This window comes from Epinephelus fuscoguttatus, linkage group LG4, assembly GCF_011397635.1.
Source record: "Epinephelus fuscoguttatus linkage group LG4, E.fuscoguttatus.final_Chr_v1".
Lineage (NCBI taxonomy): Eukaryota > Metazoa > Chordata > Actinopteri > Perciformes > Serranidae > Epinephelus > Epinephelus fuscoguttatus.
Window position 1 is genome coordinate 22,070,079 of NC_064755.1, and position 20,989 is coordinate 22,091,067.

General features: G+C 41.2%; 1 protein-coding gene across 3 annotated transcripts in view; it reads left to right on the top strand.

The window, feature by feature from the left end:
• shank3a (SH3 and multiple ankyrin repeat domains 3a) overlaps positions 1–20,989 on the top strand; it is a 243,694-nt gene that overhangs the window by 129,656 nt on the left and 93,049 nt on the right. For all 3 annotated transcript variants that reach the window (XM_049574188.1, XM_049574189.1, XM_049574190.1), the window contains 5 exons: positions 1,044–1,160; positions 13,705–13,782; positions 14,409–14,475; positions 15,309–15,538; positions 15,749–15,918. In XM_049574188.1, coding sequence (XP_049430145.1) covers positions 1,044–1,160; positions 13,705–13,782; positions 14,409–14,475; positions 15,309–15,538; positions 15,749–15,918 — 662 coding nt within the window. The remainder of the gene's footprint in view (positions 1–1,043; positions 1,161–13,704; positions 13,783–14,408; positions 14,476–15,308; positions 15,539–15,748; positions 15,919–20,989) is intronic.

The window sequence follows — 20,989 nt, forward strand, 5'->3', positions numbered from 1 at the left end:
GCTATTCCACCACGATCACTGCTTCATCTGTATTCTGTAGTGAGGAGGTGGGTTACACTGAAAACACTGACTGGGTCCAGCCAAACAGGCAGAGCCAGAGGGGGGCTACGGCCAAACTCGTGATTGTTTATATGGCATCAGTTTTCACTCTTTCTTCATTGTGATTGATCACAATCACAATGGCTCATTTGGCTCAGTTGCACATACTCATTACATCCCTGGTTAAAATCCAGTGTGGGGCTTTTGTTACACTTTCACACACCTCACTTCCTGTTCCTTATACTGTCCTGCTTATGTATGTTCTTTTCTCAGAGACTAAGTTTATATGCACACAAATATTCCACTGTTATAAGTGGTATTGAATTTAGCATTTTCCAATGAAGTCATTTTGGATATGGTGGTATTATTCAGGCTTAGGAGCAGTCTTTGGACATGTACACAGTGCATTCTGAATAGCCATCTCAATTTGTAACATATGACCTTGAGCCACTTTGCAGTCAGGGCTGTGTGTTGCCATGGATATGTTGCATACAAACCAACTAACCAGCAGTTTGTAAGGCTGTGGCAGAGATGCATGTCAACAGTTCTGTTCTGAAAGAGAAACACATCTACTTTTAAACACTATGAAAGACTTGGATCTGAACAGGTTTTTGGATATGCGTAAATATCACAACACTGGCCTTTCAGATGGTCAAAGAAATAAACGAGGGAGTCTCTGTATGCATGGTTGAATGGTTGAAGTTGGCCACTGGTAGAAAAAACCTCCTACTGCACAAGTAGCTTCAGCAGTTATACTTTTTTCCATATTTTGATGTGATAAATGACATGTTAGGGCATGTTTATTGGACTGTGCTGGGCTACATGTTAACGAGAATATTAGTGGAATATTCATTTTCATCAGCCATTTAAACAGCTTAATTTGAATATTGTCTTTTTCAGAATAAGTGCAAAAACCAGACTATTGTCTGCATGTAAACATAGTCATTGTGTGATTGTAAAAATATGTTTGTAAAAATAGTAAATATGTAAATGTGTCCTTCCAGGCCTGCCGCTATGGCCACGTGCAGCACCTGGAACACCTGCTGTTCTACGGAGCTGAAATGAGCGCCCAGAATGCATCTGGAAACACCGCCCTGCATGTGTGTGCTCTCTACAACCAGGTACCTTTTTTTTAAAAAATGTGTTTGTGTGTTTGTGTCCCGGGGGTGTGGAGTCTTCTGTGGAATTACATTCATGTTGGACAGTTGTGCATGATTTGCACCCAGTGCCAGCGTTCAGTGCCAATGCAGGAGTAAGTGTCATATTCACATAACAGGGTGAAAAGGTCGTTTGATGCCTCGTTTCCACCAAGCAGGGGTTTCCATTGTCAAAATTTGAACCACTCCATCTTGTTTTTTCGTTACCGTCTTTGTTTGGGTACCTAGCACACTAATCCAGTGCTAAAAGTGGAGCTAGAAATGCTGCAGTCTGTTTATCGGTCAACAGAGAATAGACACTGGCATGGCAATGAGTGAAGTGCAGATATTGTCGATGAAGAGGAAATACAGCGAGAGCTTGATGGAGCAGTGACGCAGCTATTAGCATCTTGTACACAACCCCAGCCTGGATAAAGAGTACTTCCTTTAAGTACATGTGCATATGAGTTACATATGGTTCTTAGGGTACCATACGGAAAGTGTTTGGTGCCCTATCTTAGAGTCTGTTAAATTTCTTAGATAAATCACTATGACCACAATCTTTCCCTAACCTTAACCAAGTGCTCTTAGTTGCCTAAACCTAACCATACTGTATTTGTCACACATAGACTTTGTATAGAGACGACTAGAAAGCACTTACAGTGAATATTCACAAATGTTGTCATTGAAGTCAGTCATCCAGAATCATGCAGTGTAAATGTTGTGTTGGTAGGTGGGTTGGTGTGTCTGTATATGTGAATTGTAGCATGTATGTTTGAGCATTATGTAAGTACATACATATGTAAGCTTTTGCCTGTCTTCCAAGAGTTGTATGTGCTGCAACATTCAATCTGGTGGGACTTCAATGGCTTACTCAAGGACATTTATGTAACACAGAGACTTATTGTTACTGTCTATGGCCTTCTGAGTTGCAGGATAGCATTCACACCATGCTTTTCCTCTTCGTGTGTGTGTGTGTGTGTGTGTGTGTGTGTGTGTGTGTGTGTGTGTGTGTGTGTATATGTGTGTGCGCGCACATACATGTACACTTGTGTGTACTTGAGTGGCAGGCTGGAAGCAGAGGTATCCTTTATCTGGTCATTATCTCCACGGTGTTTGTTGCCTGTTATGATAATGGACTGAGAGAGGAGATTGAAGAGAAGTGGACCAAGTGGGAGTGTGGCACCAAAATGGCCAAAGATCAGTGATATTTCAGTCATGTGGGTTTCCATCACACATTTATGCACTATGTGGTTTGGATAAGAGCAGCAAACAGTGTTTTGTTGTAGTTTATTATTTTTTGATGCTCTGTATTTAAAATGTGGCTCATACCAGAGAGTATCAGTGCCAGACTGGGACTGTGTGCACTTGTACAGAGTCATTATTGAGCTGTCCTCATCAGGATCAATGATTCACTTTGATTCTTTGTACTACAGTGACAACCTCAAGCTCTCATTCATTCATGAATACACACTGAGGATCTTACCTTGGTCTGTATTTCCAGTCATTGTCATAAAGGATATGTTGCACTGCACGGTGATGCAGTCTGGTAGAGACATCGCAGTTCCGTTTTACCGTTTTAGTGTCATGTAGTTCTTTTATATTCAAAAGGCAGACATCTCTATGGCCGGTATTCCCAACACTCAGCAACTCACACCAAAACAAGTGATAGATAGCTCTACAGGTGAGAGGAAAAATATGTGTTTTTGATCTTGGGGTGAACTGTCCCTTTAAAGTATAAGGCTGACGCTTATCTTTTTTGTCAATAAATCCCATTAAAAATATTTATACTTTAGCAAATTATACTCATATGGGAAAGAGTAGTGCATTTGTTGGGGACTATTTTCAGCTGCACATTAACACACATTTGCTCTGGTGAGTATTTACAGCAGCAGAACAGTGTTAATGGCACTGATGCAAAATAAACAACAGTGGCCATGTTTGTGCTAATGAATGTCACCCAGTGCAACAGTAATGTGTTTCTAATAGTTTTTAGACATCAGTAAATGTCTGTAGCGCTGAGGAATATGCCATATCAGACTTTGGCTACACAGAGTCATGTTCATTTTGGTCTTGTTATAGTATTTGTTGGCAAGAAGAAAAATATAGAACATTTCCAAACTTATCCTGTCACTAATATTCAATGGTTTCCACAACATTCTCCATCAGCTTGAGTCCTCTTGGAGACATTTTTTGTGCATACCTTGCAGTCCCCAAGAGAGGAAGTTCTCACTGCCTGAGATGATGGTTGGAGTGTCGGTATTTTGTATTGCACTCTATGTGATATTCCGAAAATCATATTTGGCACAGTTGTAGCAGCTCATAAAGTAATAATATGAGTTTAGGGTCTTGTGAGGTTGTGATGACAGGAAAGAAATACATAGAGTGCATGTTTTAAAATATGAATGACTGTGTTCTATATCAAGAGAGGTACATGGGGACACCGGGAGATGAGGGCAGTGAAAACCAGCATACTCCTGGGAATATGATGAGTGTTATTAGGTACAGTGTGCCCATGTGTTGCGTTGTCCTGTTTGGTTAGAGGCTGCTCACAGAGAGACTTGTAACTGGGCATTCTGGGAGAGGCTTTTCTCCTCCCTCATTGGAAAACAGACAGTAGTGCCGAGTTCATGAACATTAAATGAGCATTTTACTCCTCTCTTTTACTCTCTCTCTCTTTTGCATATGAACAAGTGAAAAATGTGTGCATGCATGTGTGTGTGTGTTTGCGTGCTGTAAATGTAACTACGTACTGCTCGACTAATTCCAGTCATGAGGAATGACCTGCTTCAACTGGACTGGAACACCATAGTCTCAGGAGAGACAGAAAGAGAGGGAGAGTGAGTGTGTGTGTGTGTTTCACCGCATGGGTTTTGGAAGCACAGCATCAAAACTTAATACAAGCTGTTTGTAACACATCCACGTGACTGAAGTCATTACGTGTTCCACCTCTCAGGGGAGGGACTGCCAGGGTGTGTGTGTGTGTGTGTATGTGTGTGTGTGTGTGTGTGTGTGTGTTGAGCAAGAGCGGATGTAATCAAACAGAGGATGGATGAATAGTTTAATTTACAGTTACTTGTACAACTTGTAATGGACGTGGTCCCAGCTCTTGTGTGCTTCCACTGCTAAGGATGGCTGTTATCTTGCCAGCGGAGGTTGAACACCACGTTGAGCTGATTGATCCCACTAACGGTGTCTCGTAGCAGGGTTCCAGCAGGCTCCAAACAGGCCTGGCTTGGATGATTATGTACCATTACAGAAAGAAACGGGTTGGTAGAATTGACGGTGAAAGAAGTAGTCCAGGCTGGGATCAATATATCAATATGGAGAGAGAAAGTGAGTGTCAAGAAGAGGGACAGATAGATGGAAGGTGGCAGAGGGGAGATGAATGGGAAGATAACATAATCAGCAACAGTGTAAGCTTGATTAATGGTCCGAAAGTCCAATTGCTGGGATCTGGCTGGCCATTAACATTTACTTAGTGGGGTTTAGCTTTGCACATGTGATCAGCAGCAGTGAATGAATGCATGGTGGGGGTCTTCTACCTGGCAGACAGAACCATGGGAGATGGTTGGATGGATGATTTAGAAAGGACACAGTAGGTAATGGCAAGTGGGGACAACACTGATGAGTGAAATTAAAGAGAGGTGGCGCAAGACACACACAACTGTTCAAACAAGTCAGACCAATGAAACCTTGAAGCAACTCTATAATAAGCTGTATAGAGAAAGTATCACTGTGTTTCATGCTACTGTTTTGTATTATGCTGTTGTTGTGCACAATAATGACAATTAATTCAGCTCTTAAGGTCTTTCAGGCTTAAATTAGGCTTATCACGCTATTATGGTTTATCAGGGCATTCAAAAATCCTGACGGTATGATTTTCAGTACCATCAAATATACAGGCGCTTCCCTTTCTTTTAAACTCATTGTATGTCGTGCACAGCATGCGCCACCAGGGGTAAGTCTCCAGTCCAAAAAGGCAGCTGGTGGTGTTTGAGGTAACGTCACAGAATGCTAAACAGACGGCCAGCAACAGAGCGAAAAAGAGCATATATTTACATCTTATTTGAATTAAAAGGTTATTTTAGCCAACAGGAGTTGATGATTGTTGGAACAGTTAACTGACTAACTACTTTTTTTTTTCCTGTTAAAGGTTTTTTTGGAGAGTTTTTCCTTATCTGCTTTTAGGGTCCAAGGACCTCCAAGGAGGCAAATACAGATTTGTGATGTTGGGCTTTATAAATGAAACTGAATTGAATGAAATAACTAACAACACTAACCAATACAGTTTTGGTGAGTTTAGTTTTGTTGGTAGTTTTAGTTTTTGAGTTTGATTTAAGTGTATTTAACCTTGAGTTAATGAGGCAATTTAGCTGGTCGTAGTTTGATGAAAGACAAGATTCCCACAGTCATAGAAAACAGTGAAACATCATGGAATTCCACAATCTTGTTTTCCAGGCCTGGAAAAGTCATGGAATAAGTAAAATACTTGAAAGTCGATTAACTGTTACATTAATCATCCATGGATAACCTTGCATGTCATCACATACATATCTTTATTTTCCCTCTGCTTTTTGTCTCGCCCTCCATGTATGCCAGCTATCTGGAATTATGTTTGAGTAGAGTTTGACTCTGAGATGCTTGAAAAACACCGGCAAGTGGGGCAAGAAAAACAATGTTGTTACATTGTGATTTAACATGTGGGGTCATGAATCCCAAAGTTTCTATTCCTCTGCCCCACTTATATTTTTAAAATGTACAGCATTTTTGAGATTGAACACATGATATGGCAGCCTAGGGTGTTTAATTGTCACTTGGAGCACCAATGCACACTTTGGTTTTGTTTAACTGCTGTGAAAGTAGAGTATAGTAGTTTGAGGGTATGGTCATTCTGCTCAACAAATGAACCAACGCACTAACTATACTGTCAGCTGTCCCTCCCTACATTTTATTAAGGCCCAAAGTTATGCATATTTAAGGGCAGGTATGCTTGAGTGACAGACTGCCTGCAATGTGTCGCCACAGTCTATGAGTCAGATCCATGGGTTGCTCCTCCACAGCTCCAACTTCTCGTCAAAATATGGTCAATTCTGGCTCCAAAAAAACAAGATGGCAACAGCTGACATGCTGAACTTGTGGCTTCCAGCTGGTAGTCCACCAACCAAACACTGTCGCTATGTAAATTATTTATACAGTCTATGATAAAAATGTGTGAGAACCCCGGAAAGAGAAAAACTTATATTCAAACGGTGCACAGTTTTCACAGTATTTCTCTATTTAATAAAGAAAATAGGTGTAGCGCTGCACACTAATATGGTCATAAACCATATACCCCGGTGAAATTTCAGGATGGTATGATGGTATTAAAAATTCCGTAACACCCAAGCCTACCTTAAATCATGAATCTTATGTGCTTTAGATGTAAAAACAAGGCCTACATTCAGTGGAGGTTGTCAAATCTGCTTCAATTCTAATGAGAGAAGGAAACCACAAATGTATAAACATGGCTGTGAGAGGGACCATCTGTCACACTCTTTACAGATGAATGACCCGTGACATTACTGTAAAGTACTTGACTTAACTCACTGTGTATTTCTATGTAGCTAATGTAATCACATGTAGCAAACCATGGTGAGGACGAATGGAAAGGTTTTCTTAATGAATTCCTATAGGAAGCCTTGGAGAGACGAGCAAGACAGATGGCCTACACTGTAATTGGCCTCTGTGTGTGTATGTGTGTGTGTGCGTGGGTGCGCAAGTCTGTGTACACTGTGTGTCTGTGCAATATAGTGTAGAATGACTCTAAATGGCACAAATTCAAGAATTCAGCTGTTGAGTTTCTCAAACCTTTATTCATTTAATTATTTAAGAAGGTAACATGTGTCGACATCGACACCAGACAAAGACACAATAAAACAAGGTTAATATCTTGTATCATGCATGAATGGAGATATTCAGATGTGCCAGATGGTCTTTGTGTGTAACCCTTAGACCAGTGGTTCCCAAAGTGAGTGCTTTGGCACCCTGGGGTGCCTTGAGCATGGGGCAAGGTTGCCACAAGGTTTATCATATCATTGTTTATGTGTTGTGCATTTTTGTTAACATTTTACTGCATTAAGATTTAAATTCAGTATGAAAACAGAGGACAATTGCAACAAATATCAAAATTACCATATTAAAAACTCTAATGTGCAGTTATGCCGCAATTAACGACATGACCCTCATGGCTGCCAGTTGTCACAGTAACACACCACACTTTTCAGCTTAGAAGCTTTTCAGGAGCTTAGTAGTTAGAAAATTAGTGACCACTGAAGCAAGCAATCGAAAGGTTTGACATGGTAATGCTGATTCATCTCAGATCTCATCACACTGTGAGAGGATTGAATCTGAGCTGAATAACAAAACAAAAATCAGGCAGTCAATAATAGATTTTTAAAAATGGCAGCCTGCGAAACCACATCGTGGTTAATATACAAAGTACAAACATTCCTCTTTTTGGTTGCTGATGAAAGGACCCAGGGGATAACCACACTGTGTTCATGTGTTTGTGTCACGTTGAAGATGACGGTAGTTTCATGAGGTGTCACTATGACAGTCAGCTAATGATTCGGCATACTTTTAGGGGGTACTGTCTGCACTGAAAAAGGCACTGAGAAAAGTATCTGCTACCAAAAGCAAGTCAGGTCGAGCTGTGTTGTACCATGCAGTGGAAAGACTGCTTAATTGGCTAACGGCTCAACAGACAGGTTTTAGCTACTTGAGGAAGAGGCATCATCGTCAGATAAAGCCTTTACTATGGAATTGCATGTCCCTAATGTCATACGTGTAATATAGCTTTCTTATCTGTGATCTACATGAAAACAAGAAAGTGCCTGTTGGTGGAGTCAGACCTGTGGGTTATTCTCTCTCTGCACATCAACAGCAGGTCCTCCTGTCCCATTAAAACCTGCATTACAGCCTGCAACCTTTTGTTTGTCCTTAAACATCTTAAAAATAAGCTGATAAATAGAACGATTTTTAATTTAACATAGTGTATTCACAATATAAAATCTGTTCAAATCTATATTTTCTGTGTACATGTTTGCATGTTATAATGGGAGTTTTGATGCTCAAGATGCCATGACATCCAACACTGACAGCGCTAAAGGTCTCATTTAAGTACCTGGTAGGGATTTGGCATTTACCACCAATCCTTCCATAGCATGGTACAGAGGCGTTCAATAATGCAGCAATTCTTTTTTTGTTTTTAGAAATTTGCTCTCCTAACAAAGTCCATGGTTAAAGAAAAGTTACGAACCTCTTTGCATCAGCCTTGATTTGTCATTACTGTGTGCTAAAATACCCGGGTAGACCGTGTAACTGCACATAATATTCTTTAAAACAGCCTTCAACTACACATGAGTGAGGCAATATTACTGTGTCACCTTTGGGCTTCACCTGAGTTTGTCTTTGTATCATTTTTTATCCTTTTCCTTGCAACATATCTCCAGTTAATCCTCTACATTCCTTTGACAATTCTCTACAACCTTGATGTATTTCCCATGAAACCTGTTTTGTCACCAAAGGCGAAAAGTGCAAATACACATACATCTGCACATGCACTCACAGATTTGTCTGAATACATCATAGGTCATGCAACGTTAGCTCCTCACATTTCCTTTTGAATGGACTTTAGAAACGGTGATTATTGTAACTCCTTACTCTGAAATGTGTGTGTGTACATTGTGCATGCAACTGCATAATGCATAAGCAGTTAGCAATTAGCTAAAGCTAACAGCCATAGGCATTTATCTATATAGGTTTTTAGATGTTTTAGACCCTTAGTTGTTGTATCGGCTGTTAGCAGAAAGAGTAATCATGCATTATTCATAACACCTGCTCCACTTACAGATACCCCTGTGTCTTCACCATCTATGTTTACATGGGCTTTGCAGGCTTATGCAGGTTTTCTGTGTCCCAGTTGACACCATGGTCATTATACGCTGCTCAGAATTAGACACAGCACCCACAGAGTTACCATCTATGTGTCTTACCAGAAGAGGGTGCCCCAGTGCATCAGTATTAACCTATACAGTAATATATCTGGTATAATACAGCAGCAGATACATTCAGCCTGATGAGTAAATCCACATGGACATTATTAACTGAACCACATGTGCGATTTATTTGTGCCTGCGTGTCCCTGAATGTATGACTCATTGGTGACAGAAGTCACCACAGTCATTGTGCTGAATGTAGAGCAAGGCCAATCCTGTTAATTCTGCTCTCTGTGTTAAATTACATATCGACCCTCAGCCAGCCAGCACATGGACACATAACCATGTCTATCAATCTACGATTGGGCTTTTTATGCCAGAGGGGCTTGTGCTCATTTACACACAAAACAATATATGGCAATGCTCTGAAACACAGGAGAGAGAAACGTGTGGTTGTAAACTACCGAGGATGTCTGTTTTGTGCTTGCTATGATGGGTTCCTTGTATTAAATACATTTCAGCCTTCTTTTTATTCCCACACATGTTGCTTTTAGTTATATTTGAATCAATGTTTTGCCAACGGGCCCTTTTACAATAACAATTATCTTGCTTACCTCACTTGCAAACATTCATGAGTGCGTTTGTATGTGGCGTGTTTAGGTCTCTTTGTGCCTGTTTTCTCTTTTCCTGCTCTCTCTTTGTGTTTACAGTAATTGAAAGGGCTGTTTGGTACGACATAAAGTTTTTACAGCACTATAAATTCAACTCTGACTAACAATGTATATCAGCACATTTTTTCCTTGAAATGTGTTTTTACTTGTGTAAAGTACTTGTCTACTACATTACTAAGCGATAATGTTAAACCTTACAGCTGTTGTGGTGTCAGCGTTACATACAAGTTGGAAGAGCCGATTTCTGCAGAGCTGAGGCTTTGTGTGTTTTGTTCTGGCGTTTTTCACAGAGCTGAACAACTACTGTTTTACAAATTCATGTTTGTTGTGCTTTGGGTGAAATGTTTCCAGATTGGTATTGTGTAATGTGTATACACTGTTTTCAGTTATGTCTTAAAGCCTTTGTTTTTCATAGTTATAATGGGAAAGCATGTCTTTAAGGAGGTTCACATTTGCAGTTAGTGCTGGATAATACACCGATCAGCCAAAGTGAGTAACATTGATCATTTTGTTACAATGCCGTGTTCTGCTGGAAGACCTTTGGTCATGGCATTCATATGGATGCCACTTGACACCCTCCACCCACAGCAGCGGTACTACTACTCCCTGATGGCAGTGGCCCCCCAAGGTACACCCTGGACAGGTCACCAGACTATCACAGGGCTGACACATAGAGACAGACAACCATTCACACTCACATTCACACCTACGGACAATTTAGAGTCACCAATTAACCTGCATGTCTTTGGACTGTGGGAGGAAGCCAGAGAACCCAGAGAAAACCCATGCTGACACGAGGATATCAAATATCTCATTGTTTAAATGTTTGGTGAAATTGCCAAATATCAACCATATATTGTTGTTGCAATATCAATATTGAGGTGTTTGGTAAAAAAAAATGGTGATATTTGATTTTCTCCATATCACCCAGCCCTTTCTTAGAGCCTTTGTTTGTTAGAGTTTGAATATTGTCGCAGGTATAATGGCCGTTCACCACTGACTTCACAAACTCAGTCTGGCCGCTGATTTTCCACAAGAGAGAGATGTTAGGTGTCAATTAGCTTTTCTCTACATTCATCATTAGCGAGGACCTTAGAATGAATCACCTGTTTGTATCGGTGGACAAACATCAAGTGTTTGCTGTCAAGGTGGAAACTAAAATCCTTTGTTGCCGATGAACTGACTAATTGTTGCACCAGCCTCACGTAACTTTAAAGTCATCGAAGAATCCGAACAGTGCTGGCTTGAAACTGTGTGAATAGGACCTGACTTTTAGCAAGAGCATTCCTTTCATATCTGTAGGTATTTACTATGCTTCATATGTATTTGCTGGAATTATTCTGCATGCCTAATAATATTCTTTTGGCTTGAATCATGATGAGTCAAGTGTTTGTTTGACATTCCTTTCTTTAGTCTGAGACTAAACCTCTCAAGTTGGCACTGAATTTGCATTTGTGCTGTCAGGATGGGTCCTCTAGTTCCAGCAGTTCAGAGATCCGTCCTCACCTCATCTTGAGCTGTCCCAGACACTACCACAGTTTTGCTGTGGTGCATGATGCTTGATTTTCTCTCAGCCAAAAACTGGGTGTGCTTGTTATTGGGATTCCTTGGTAACAAGTCTGAGACAAGACAAAAGCAGTATTTAATAAGAGCGCACAGGAAAGAGGCTGCAGACACACATACACACAAAATTAGTTGCAATGATAAGAGCTTCATCGGGGATGAAAATGAGATGTACTGACATATTAATACACATTAAAGACACACAAAAAGTACAAACCATCCCAACTGTTGGAGATAATGACAGAGATGGGTTGGATGCAGCAGTAGCTCTTAGTGCAGCAGGTGGAGGTGAGATGGGTGCTGATATATTTGAAGAATCAGCACAGCACTGAATGAAATGCAGTAAAAATACAATAAGAGTTCAGTTGCAGACTGTAGTGCTATTACAATTATTTAAATGTCAAGTTCAAATTAAAGTTTATCACAACGCAAACCACAACCCCTCGGCAGTATGATTGCTTTTACAATCAGACAGAGGACATTTAATATATTTTCCTCTAATTATTACCAAGAATTGTTTTTTAGTTTATATTTAGTGAACTTTGTCGCTCTCTAGGTAATTGTGTAGTGCGTTCCCTTTACTGTTTGTCTGATGGTATTGATTTCCTGTGGATTAATTCATATTTCCCTTCTCAGCTATAACCTTTTCTTGTGTCTTGTGTATATCCATTCTGTGATATTTTTACACCTGCTCTTGTGTTTGATACATACACCATATTTCTGGGGAAGAATGCATCACATGTGTACTTAAAAACTACAACAATCTGCCCCACAGTGACCTTTCACGTGATTTACTTTCAGTAATGCAATTATTGATTTCTGCGTTCTTGGATGTTCTCCAAGTGGTATCATAATAATTATAGTACCAATTATAATCTCATAATAAGTTGTGTAGTTTCTGCACCCTTGTGTCAACATGACAACAGTCTGGGAGAAAAGAAATGTCGTTGGTGTCAGCTGCGCAGCAATTTAGAGATCTCAAAACTCATGTTGTCAGCATGTGGCTTAGGGAGTGTACATGTGTGTAGGACAGAGAGAGAAAGAGCAGTGTTAACACAGCAGAGGGAGTTTTACTAATTTCTTTGCTCTAATTATAGCTGTGCAAACATGGCCATGCAATCACTGCCTATACAACACTGCTGTTAAAAAAGGTGTCCATAGAGATAACCTTTCAATACCTCATCATGAAGTGTCAATTATTCACCCCTAACCTTTATAATCATCTCATGTCAGGGAGGCTCTGGAGATGACCATGTGCACAGCACAAGCATTTCTCATGAGGCACCCTTGATTATTCTACACTCCCACTAAAGCTGCGTCTGTCGGGAGTCATTCTCAAACTGTGCTAACACTTGCAGACATGTTTATTTTGGAGGTGATCAGAGGTCGCTTGTGATGCTGCCTCTGGCTCAGATTGCAAAGCCTGTTCATAACTATATTCTACATGATATTTGGCTTTTATTAACCAAATCATGTCCAAAATATAGTAAGTTTTGTTTATCTAACTTTCTTTTATGTTGTTGCAAGTTTGCACTGTACATTTGTACAAACCATGGTTACGTTACATTTTTATATTATATCGTTTCTAAAGTGACGTTCATCTTCATTCATTCATCTTCTAACCGCTTCATCCTCTTGAGGGTCGCGGGGGGGCTGGAGCCTATCCCAGCTGACATCGGGCGAGAGGCAGGGTACACCCTGGACAGGTCGCCAGACTATTGCCAGACTATCGCAGGGCTGACACATAGAGACGGACAATTTAGAGTTATTAATTAACCTGTCCCGAATCTGCATGTCTTTGGACTGTGGGAGGAAGCCGGAGTGCCCGGAGAGAACCCATGCTGACACGGGGAGAACATGCAAACTCCGCACAGAAGGGCTCCCACACCCAGGATCGAACCGGCAACTTTCTTGCTGTGAGGCGACAGTGCTAACCACCACACTATCATGCCGCCCTCTAAAGTGACGTATTTAGGGTTATATGTATGAGCTGATTTTATCATCGGGAGGTGAAGGGGATGGTGGATGGTGTGACAGCAACACACAATAAAACCGGTTGTCTTTTAGCGAGCCATTGCTGCAATTCTGGTGGCAATTCTGGCACTAAAACCAGATATTTTAGGCCAAATCATGATTTTTTTTAAAAAAATGTGAAGTTTTCATACATCTGCTACATAATATTGTACAAATGTTACATAGCTGTGCTTCACAGAAACGTACAATGCCATCATTTATTGTGGTGGTTGGGTTGGTAAAATCAAATAAGATGACATTTAAAAGTCCTGGTCAAACACACATCTCTCTGTTGTCATTCAGGATAGCTGTGCACGAGTTCTCCTGTTCCGGGGGGCCAATAAAGAGATCAAGAACTACAACAGCCAGACCGCCTTTCAGGTATGTGTGGTATCCGAGAACCACCGCGCGTTGTGTATCATCCTACCTTACATCTTTGACATGTTGGATCAGAATGGATTGAATGACTTCACCCTAACTGGACACTGTGCACTACACTTGTTTTTATGTTGATGTTTTGTTTTAATGATGTCTTTTATCTTATACACTCTGTAAGGTGACCTTGGGTGACTTGAAAGACGTCTCCAAATAAAATGTATTATTATTACTTGTCTTACACAGCCTAATGCTGCTATATTGAGTATACTGATAGCGTAAGCAGTGTAAAGGCACCAATCTCAATCTGTGTCTGAATTCCAGCTTTCTGGTTGATGAAGTCCATGTGAAATTGACACTGATACAGATTTCCTGTGCAGATCAAAGTTAATTTGTTTGTACACAAGGCAGGCTGGTCCACACAGTGCCCAGAACATGCCACATATACAGAGTTTATGCATCTGCCACAACAAAGGACCGAATGTATAAAACAATTATAAGGAGAGTGAGTGAAAAAGGGATGCATTTCTATTCATTTTCCACAGAATTAAAATTTGCTGTTACCTACTTTCCACCACTTGTGTGTTTACCCTTTTCACTCTGATTTATTCCTCTCTTTTCCACTCCTCCAGGTGGCTATTATAGCAGGAAACTTTGATCTGGCTGAAATCATAAAGGTCCACAAAGCATCAGATGTTGGTAAGTTGACAGCAGTGGTGGTATATCACCAGACTACCTCAGCATTTTATAGGTTTAAACATGAATATGGTGTCAGGGAGACAGACTGAAGAATGGCTGAGCGCAGATAGTGGAGGAGTTCAGGGAAAGTGATTACAGGTTATATACAGAGGTGTGGGGAAATGAAGGAAAGGAAATGGAAATATAAGGGATGTGGAGAAGGTTTATTGGATCCCTGCTGAGTTGAGCAGTTTCTCTGTGGCATGTACATACAGGAAAACTCTGCCATCTAGTGAAGAAAGGATGTAATTCCCTAATTTTTACATTGTGAAATTTGTTATTCACATATTTTATCCCTTTAAATAATTAACATGTTAAAATATGAGTCACATGTAATGTTTGGAATATGTGGTTCATTCATTTTAAATAATAATTTTGCCACTCCATTATTACACTATAGATAAACTCTATTCATTTATATATACTGCATATTTATCTAGAATATTAAAAGTGTAATTAATATGATTCAGAAGGCACAACTGGGATTCAATAATATCATCTTCAAGGCTTTGCTGCAGTACCAGATCCACTGTATCACTTGATCCTTGTGTAAGTGTTTGCATATAGTTTATAGCTGTGTAAATATATTGCAAATGAAATGTAATCACAGCCTGCTGTCAGATTAGGAAGACTTAGTAACAGGCTTTAAACAAATTTGAGTGACCTTGAGCTGTGTGGAGTTGCAGTTATTTCTCCGTTAAAACATCCTGGTCATTGTGCTCGCTACAGTAGCTCCACATGATATAGTGAGTCTGTTCAGAGGTGCTCTTGGCTACATGTGTCTCTTCTCTCAGTGCCTTTCAGGGAGACCCCTTCCTACACAAACCGTCGACGTGTGACGCCCGGCACCCTGCCCTCGCCACGGTCCTTGCTCCGCTCTGCGAGTGACAACAACCTGAACGGCGACCACGATCACATCCACGTTCAGGCCCCCAGAGAAATTCGTGGCCGTCAGGGTCACTCCCCTGTCCCCTCACTGCGCAGTCTGCCAGCTCTTGGGCAGCAGCACAGCAGCCTCGGAGAGGTAAGATGGAGCTAGTGATGGGCTGTGCGTGCGTGTCTTATATCTTAATGTGCATGTTCGCATTTTAACATGAAATTCAGAGTAGATAACACAAGTGAAGGAAAAAAAGGAGAATGACAGTTTGACATAATGTTCCATACCTGAGATGATAAGATGATTGTACACTACACATTGTTTTACACGTGCACATCATACTCTGCTTTTTGTCAGAGTCGTCATGGAGAGATCCCTGACAGCAGTCTCCAGAGTACAGGCAGCTCCAGATCCTCCCATTCCCGCTCGCCTTCGCTACATCACATGCATGAAGACGACAAGCCAGTTCCCAGAAGGTCCCACAGTCATGGCTACCCTCATGGACACAGCCATCGCGGAAGACTCAGGTCTGTAGGATTTTGTTTGACCTCAGCTGAAACTCATTTCTTATTTCTAGTAATTACTCAGTTAAATGAGTTTTGATAGAACTTTGTAAACAAACCAATCTCTCTCTTCCTGCTCCTAATTCAAATCTTACACTTACCATTTTTGGCAGATATTCACTTTAAATAGATGATCTGTGATTGGCCCTGTGATTAAGCACCTACTTTGATATTTAAACTAAATTTCAAAAAGCAAAAAGCCCCTTGTGATGTGTCTGAATCACTTGTTAGTCATCGGGCAGCCTTCTGCATCTTATTCCATCTGCTACCGTCTGCTACTGGTGATAAACATGACATAACATCAATCAGTGCAAATTCTTGTTTATTTATTCATGCACCAATCCCAGGCACACATGAAAGTTGTTTTTCCGCTGAAACTGTACTTGCAACCTCCCCGGAAAAGTCATCTGTAAAAAGCAATTGAATATGAAAATGTATGGATTTAAAGTGGCTGACTGAAACAGCGATCAGTATGAGGTCTGTTATAATTGCATTTGGTTTTGCTGTTGTGTGGCCCGCGCTCCTGTCAGGGTATGAGGGCAACGGTCAGCAGCATAGTGTGTGTCTGGCACAGACAACAACCCTGTTTATGTAACAAGCAAGGCTGAAATACAGCATTTGTCCTGCTGGGAGGACAGAGGGCAAATAACATGCTTCAAATCTCTGTGTGTGTTCGTATGCATATAGCCACGTGAACATGGCTGTGTGCATGGGTGCTTGCACAGTTCAGAGACAGACAGATGGAAAGCGGCTAATAATGATCACCATGGGGACCAATTGAAGGCTGCCAAGCTGTGAATATGTTTGTATGTCAGTTTGTGGGAGAGAGAGAGATTGAGAGACAGAGGATACATTCTGAAATTAGAGCTATGAGTAATGTCAGGACGGACCACTCGGTTCAAAACAGCTTGTCACTCGATTGATACATAAATCCAGAGACGTAGTTGTGCTGCTGGGGTGCTGGAACAAATCTCCTCCCTTGTACACTGAACCATTAGACAAACTGCACAGTAAACCAGGGCTCTGATCACATCTCAGAGCGGTAGATTTAAGTGGTTTACTGACACTTGGTTTGTTAAGCTTTTTATTATGATCATATGTCAGAGCAAGATCACCTACGTACTGCACACACTTAATGTGATTCCTGGATGCCACACACCGTGTATGTGTTTGTGTGAAACAGTCTGATATCTGACAGGGGAATTGCATTACAGACACAGCTCCAGCCGTACTCCCCACTCCCTCTAATACTCTCCTGTCACTTTACTCCATCCATCAAAGGCTCTCTCCCCCTCTCTACCTCTCATTCTGTCATTCATACACACACACACGCAAACACGTACACACGTACACACTTCCATTAATCTACTGTATGGTTTGCAGCCAGACAGCAGTCAACATCCTTTATTAAATCATGCAACATGCACATATCACCCCGCACAGAAACTAAAGCTCGTAAGGACTAAGTTGCGTAGGCATTGTTTCCACACGCTTAAATCGAATTACATGAAGTGAATTTAGTTCATTAATAAATTCACACTGGAGTGTTTACCCACCCTCTTATCTTTCTATGAAATGTGAAGAAACTAACTCCTGATATATCTGGCATGCATCTATTGCACTGTCACTGTGCTCATTTTGTACAAGGCTGATGAGCCAGAGCGCGAAGAAAGGGAAAAAGAAAAAGGAGGATAGTAAGTTTAGTATGTCCGCTGTGTCCTGGCCTAAATGGCCTTCTGTACACAGGGAGTAAAGACCTTGTTCTTCAGTGTGCATTACCCCTACACCAAGTATTAAAGTGAGGTGAATGTATAAAAAGCCCAAAACGAGCAGCTGGTCTCCATGGCCAGAACTTGCACCCAAGTGAGACTGATGCTGTCCTTGAATATTTTCCCTCTAATATTTCTCCCTCCCTCTCTCTCTGTTTCTCTCTCTGACCTTCTGTTTATGCCCATGGTAACTCTAGAGGCATTATGGGTACCAGGGGAGTGTGAAATTAGCTTGGCCGGTCAACAGCCCGCCCAACGGCAGACTCCAGCAAGTTCCTGTGGTACTCACCATCACTTCCTCCTTGGTGCACGTGTGCAGTGCTGCCAGGGTTCAATAGCTTTGCCAGGCTTCAGCAAAAAGTTTATATGGAGATAATAGAGAGGATAGTTAGGTCAGAGTGGCTTATTAAGACTAGATCACAAAAGAAAAACAAAGCTCCCCAAGACAGATTAAAGCACATAAGTGTGCTAAAAACAGTCTCTCCAGCTGATGAGGTTGACAGTTTAATAAGACATGACACTGGGTGATGATATGATAACATAGCAGAATTGTATTTAAAACAAATTTGTCTGTGTCATGAGAGGTTAATTGGCTACTTACCATGATGTGCTGTCAATACAAAGAGATAATATATCATCAAGAGGACACTGTCTTGACAGTGTCAGATATTGTGATTTTGTGCTGTGTACCTTAGGACCTAGTTATCAGTCTTGGATTGGAAGAAAAGCTCTGAAGCTGCCAGATTGACAAATATCATTTTACTGAGCAGAGGATACCAACTATCATCTTTTCCATTTCCAGTGTGTTGCTCTTGTTTCATTTGTTTTACAACAGCCTTGAATGGGAGAACACTTGGGCAAGAGATGGATATGTAAGGTTTTTCCATGGAAGCTGTCACATCAGGGACCTGGGTGTGGATCCGTGTACACTTGACCAAAAAGTCCAGTTTGTTCTATCAGTGTGAAAACTGTGAACTGTACTGGAAAGAATTTATTATTATCATTAATAGGATAGCCCTTTGAGATGTAGCATCTCATTTTCAAGGGGGTCCTAAACTGCCTATACCCGTGCGCAGTACGTCGATCCATGCCCGAACCCACTTTCAAAGATGGTCTCTAGTACAGTTCATGTAGCCTGGTGAAACCATCCTAATCTCGCAAGCTCATATTCTATTTCGCTCCGCAAATCAGTCTGGCCATGCAATCATAAAGGCGCATTCTGGCATCGGTTAAAGCTTACCGGGCCAATCACAACAGTTTATTACTTTGGGGTGGGTTATTTGAAATCACGTCATCAGAATAGGAGGGACAAGGAGCGGAGTGAATGCATTTCGTAAACAACCAACACGGCTACTGATTTTGAAACTGCGATGGTAAATTTGTTGAATGAAGTGGAATGTATATTTTCTTTAAAAGCAGAACAAACGGCTGCACTGAAAACTTTTATTGAAAAAAAAAGATGCGTTTGCCGTCCTTCCTACGGGGTTGGTAAAAGTTTAATTTACCAACTGGCTCCGGTGATTGGGAAAAAGATGGGACTCAGTGAAAACCTAGTGGCTATTGTTGTTTCTCTGCTAGCTGCTCTCATGGAGGAGCAGGTCAGGGAAGCGACCAAGCTGGGAATCACAGCCATGCAACTTGGAGTCCACAGTGAGGAGGAAATCTGCAAAGATGGCAACACTCTTTCCCAGACATCATCACAGCTCATCTCCACTGCAGCTTGCTGGTCTGTTTACAGTGGCGTTGTGCTAGCCTACGTCACACTTTTTGTTTACTCTGATTGGTTTTCCGTCTTTCCAATTGCGTGAAGGGGCACTTGGAGAGACAGCTGTTGATACCACCTCTCGGGAATAGAGGAAATGTACACTCCATGTCCAGACCCATTCGCGTTTTGCGAATTGGAATCGAGTATAGTTTGCATCAGGTGTGAAAACAAACCAACCCAAAACATAGAATTGGAATGCCATCTAAAGGAGCAGCGTGTAAGATTCATAGGATTAGGATAGGATTTGAGCTTGTTGCAGACGGGCCACTGGCGCAACACCTGCTAATATGTGCTCACCTTTTTGCTCTGACAACTTAAGAACTAGACGTTCAGGAGGTTTTACTGGGAGATGAATTTTCTGCAGAGGTCTGTTCCTCTCCAAAACAAACAGCCCTGATGATTTAAACTGGTAAAAACACTGAATAAAGCAGTTTCACATTATAAATGTTTTTCCAGTGCTGCTAGTAGCAGAGGGGGTAGTAACTACGGTGGCTGATGGTAAGATGCAGAATTGTAGGTGGCCCTGTCTCGAGCCCATGTTTGGTTTGTCCATTCTAGGCTACTGTAGAAACAACAAAACAGACTCCATGGACGAGGGCACGCTGCCTATGTAGCTGATTCTAAAGTAACAAAAACACAACACATCTTATTTTTCAGGTGATTATACACTACAGAAAATGTACCCACTTCATTCCATTTCTGCCAATATATCCCCCTAAATCCTATACACTAGACCTTTAACACAAGTACCAACTGGCAAGTAGAGTTGCAAAGGCATCTCTCAGCTCCACTGGAGATCTCCTCCGAAATCTGCATATGCATGTAGCACACGCCGCTCTCTTAACTGCATGGCAGTGGATGATAAAGAAGGGTCAAAAGATCATTCTTGACATTGACTCTAAAGTATTAACCATAGGCATAATGTAAAGATTGACTCCATCGTATGGACTCGGGATCCTGCGACCGGCGCTCTTTTCTACACTGTAGCCATAACATAAACAAGTGTCAATGACGTAGAAGATGATACAAGTGTACTCTGATATGGAACAACATTACTAATGTGAAAGGTGAGCACTGAGGGAGTGGATAAAGGGGGCAATCATACTTTGACACGGTCCGAATAAATCGTACCTAATATGAAAACACCCTAAGAGTCGAGTTCATTAAAGCACCGCTAGCACAGGTTCTGTGAAATGAACACCAGGCCAGGCCATTGGTTGGACAAAATGTTTGAATGTCAGGATAAGCTCCTGCTACCCTTTATCTGAATAGAGTTGGAGGAGATTTGGACACATGGGGCCAAATCCTCACTTCAAATTAAGATTCAGTCACACAAAATTATCTGAAACATGTTGCCATGTAAGGTTGTTTTGGTAGCTTGTGATGTCAACGAGCAAGAAACTGTGTCATTACCTGCTGATGTTCTGTATTTTGACCCCTCATGTGATTTATAATGACATTCCTACAGGGGTCTGTCCCGTTCCCTTCACCTCTTAATTCT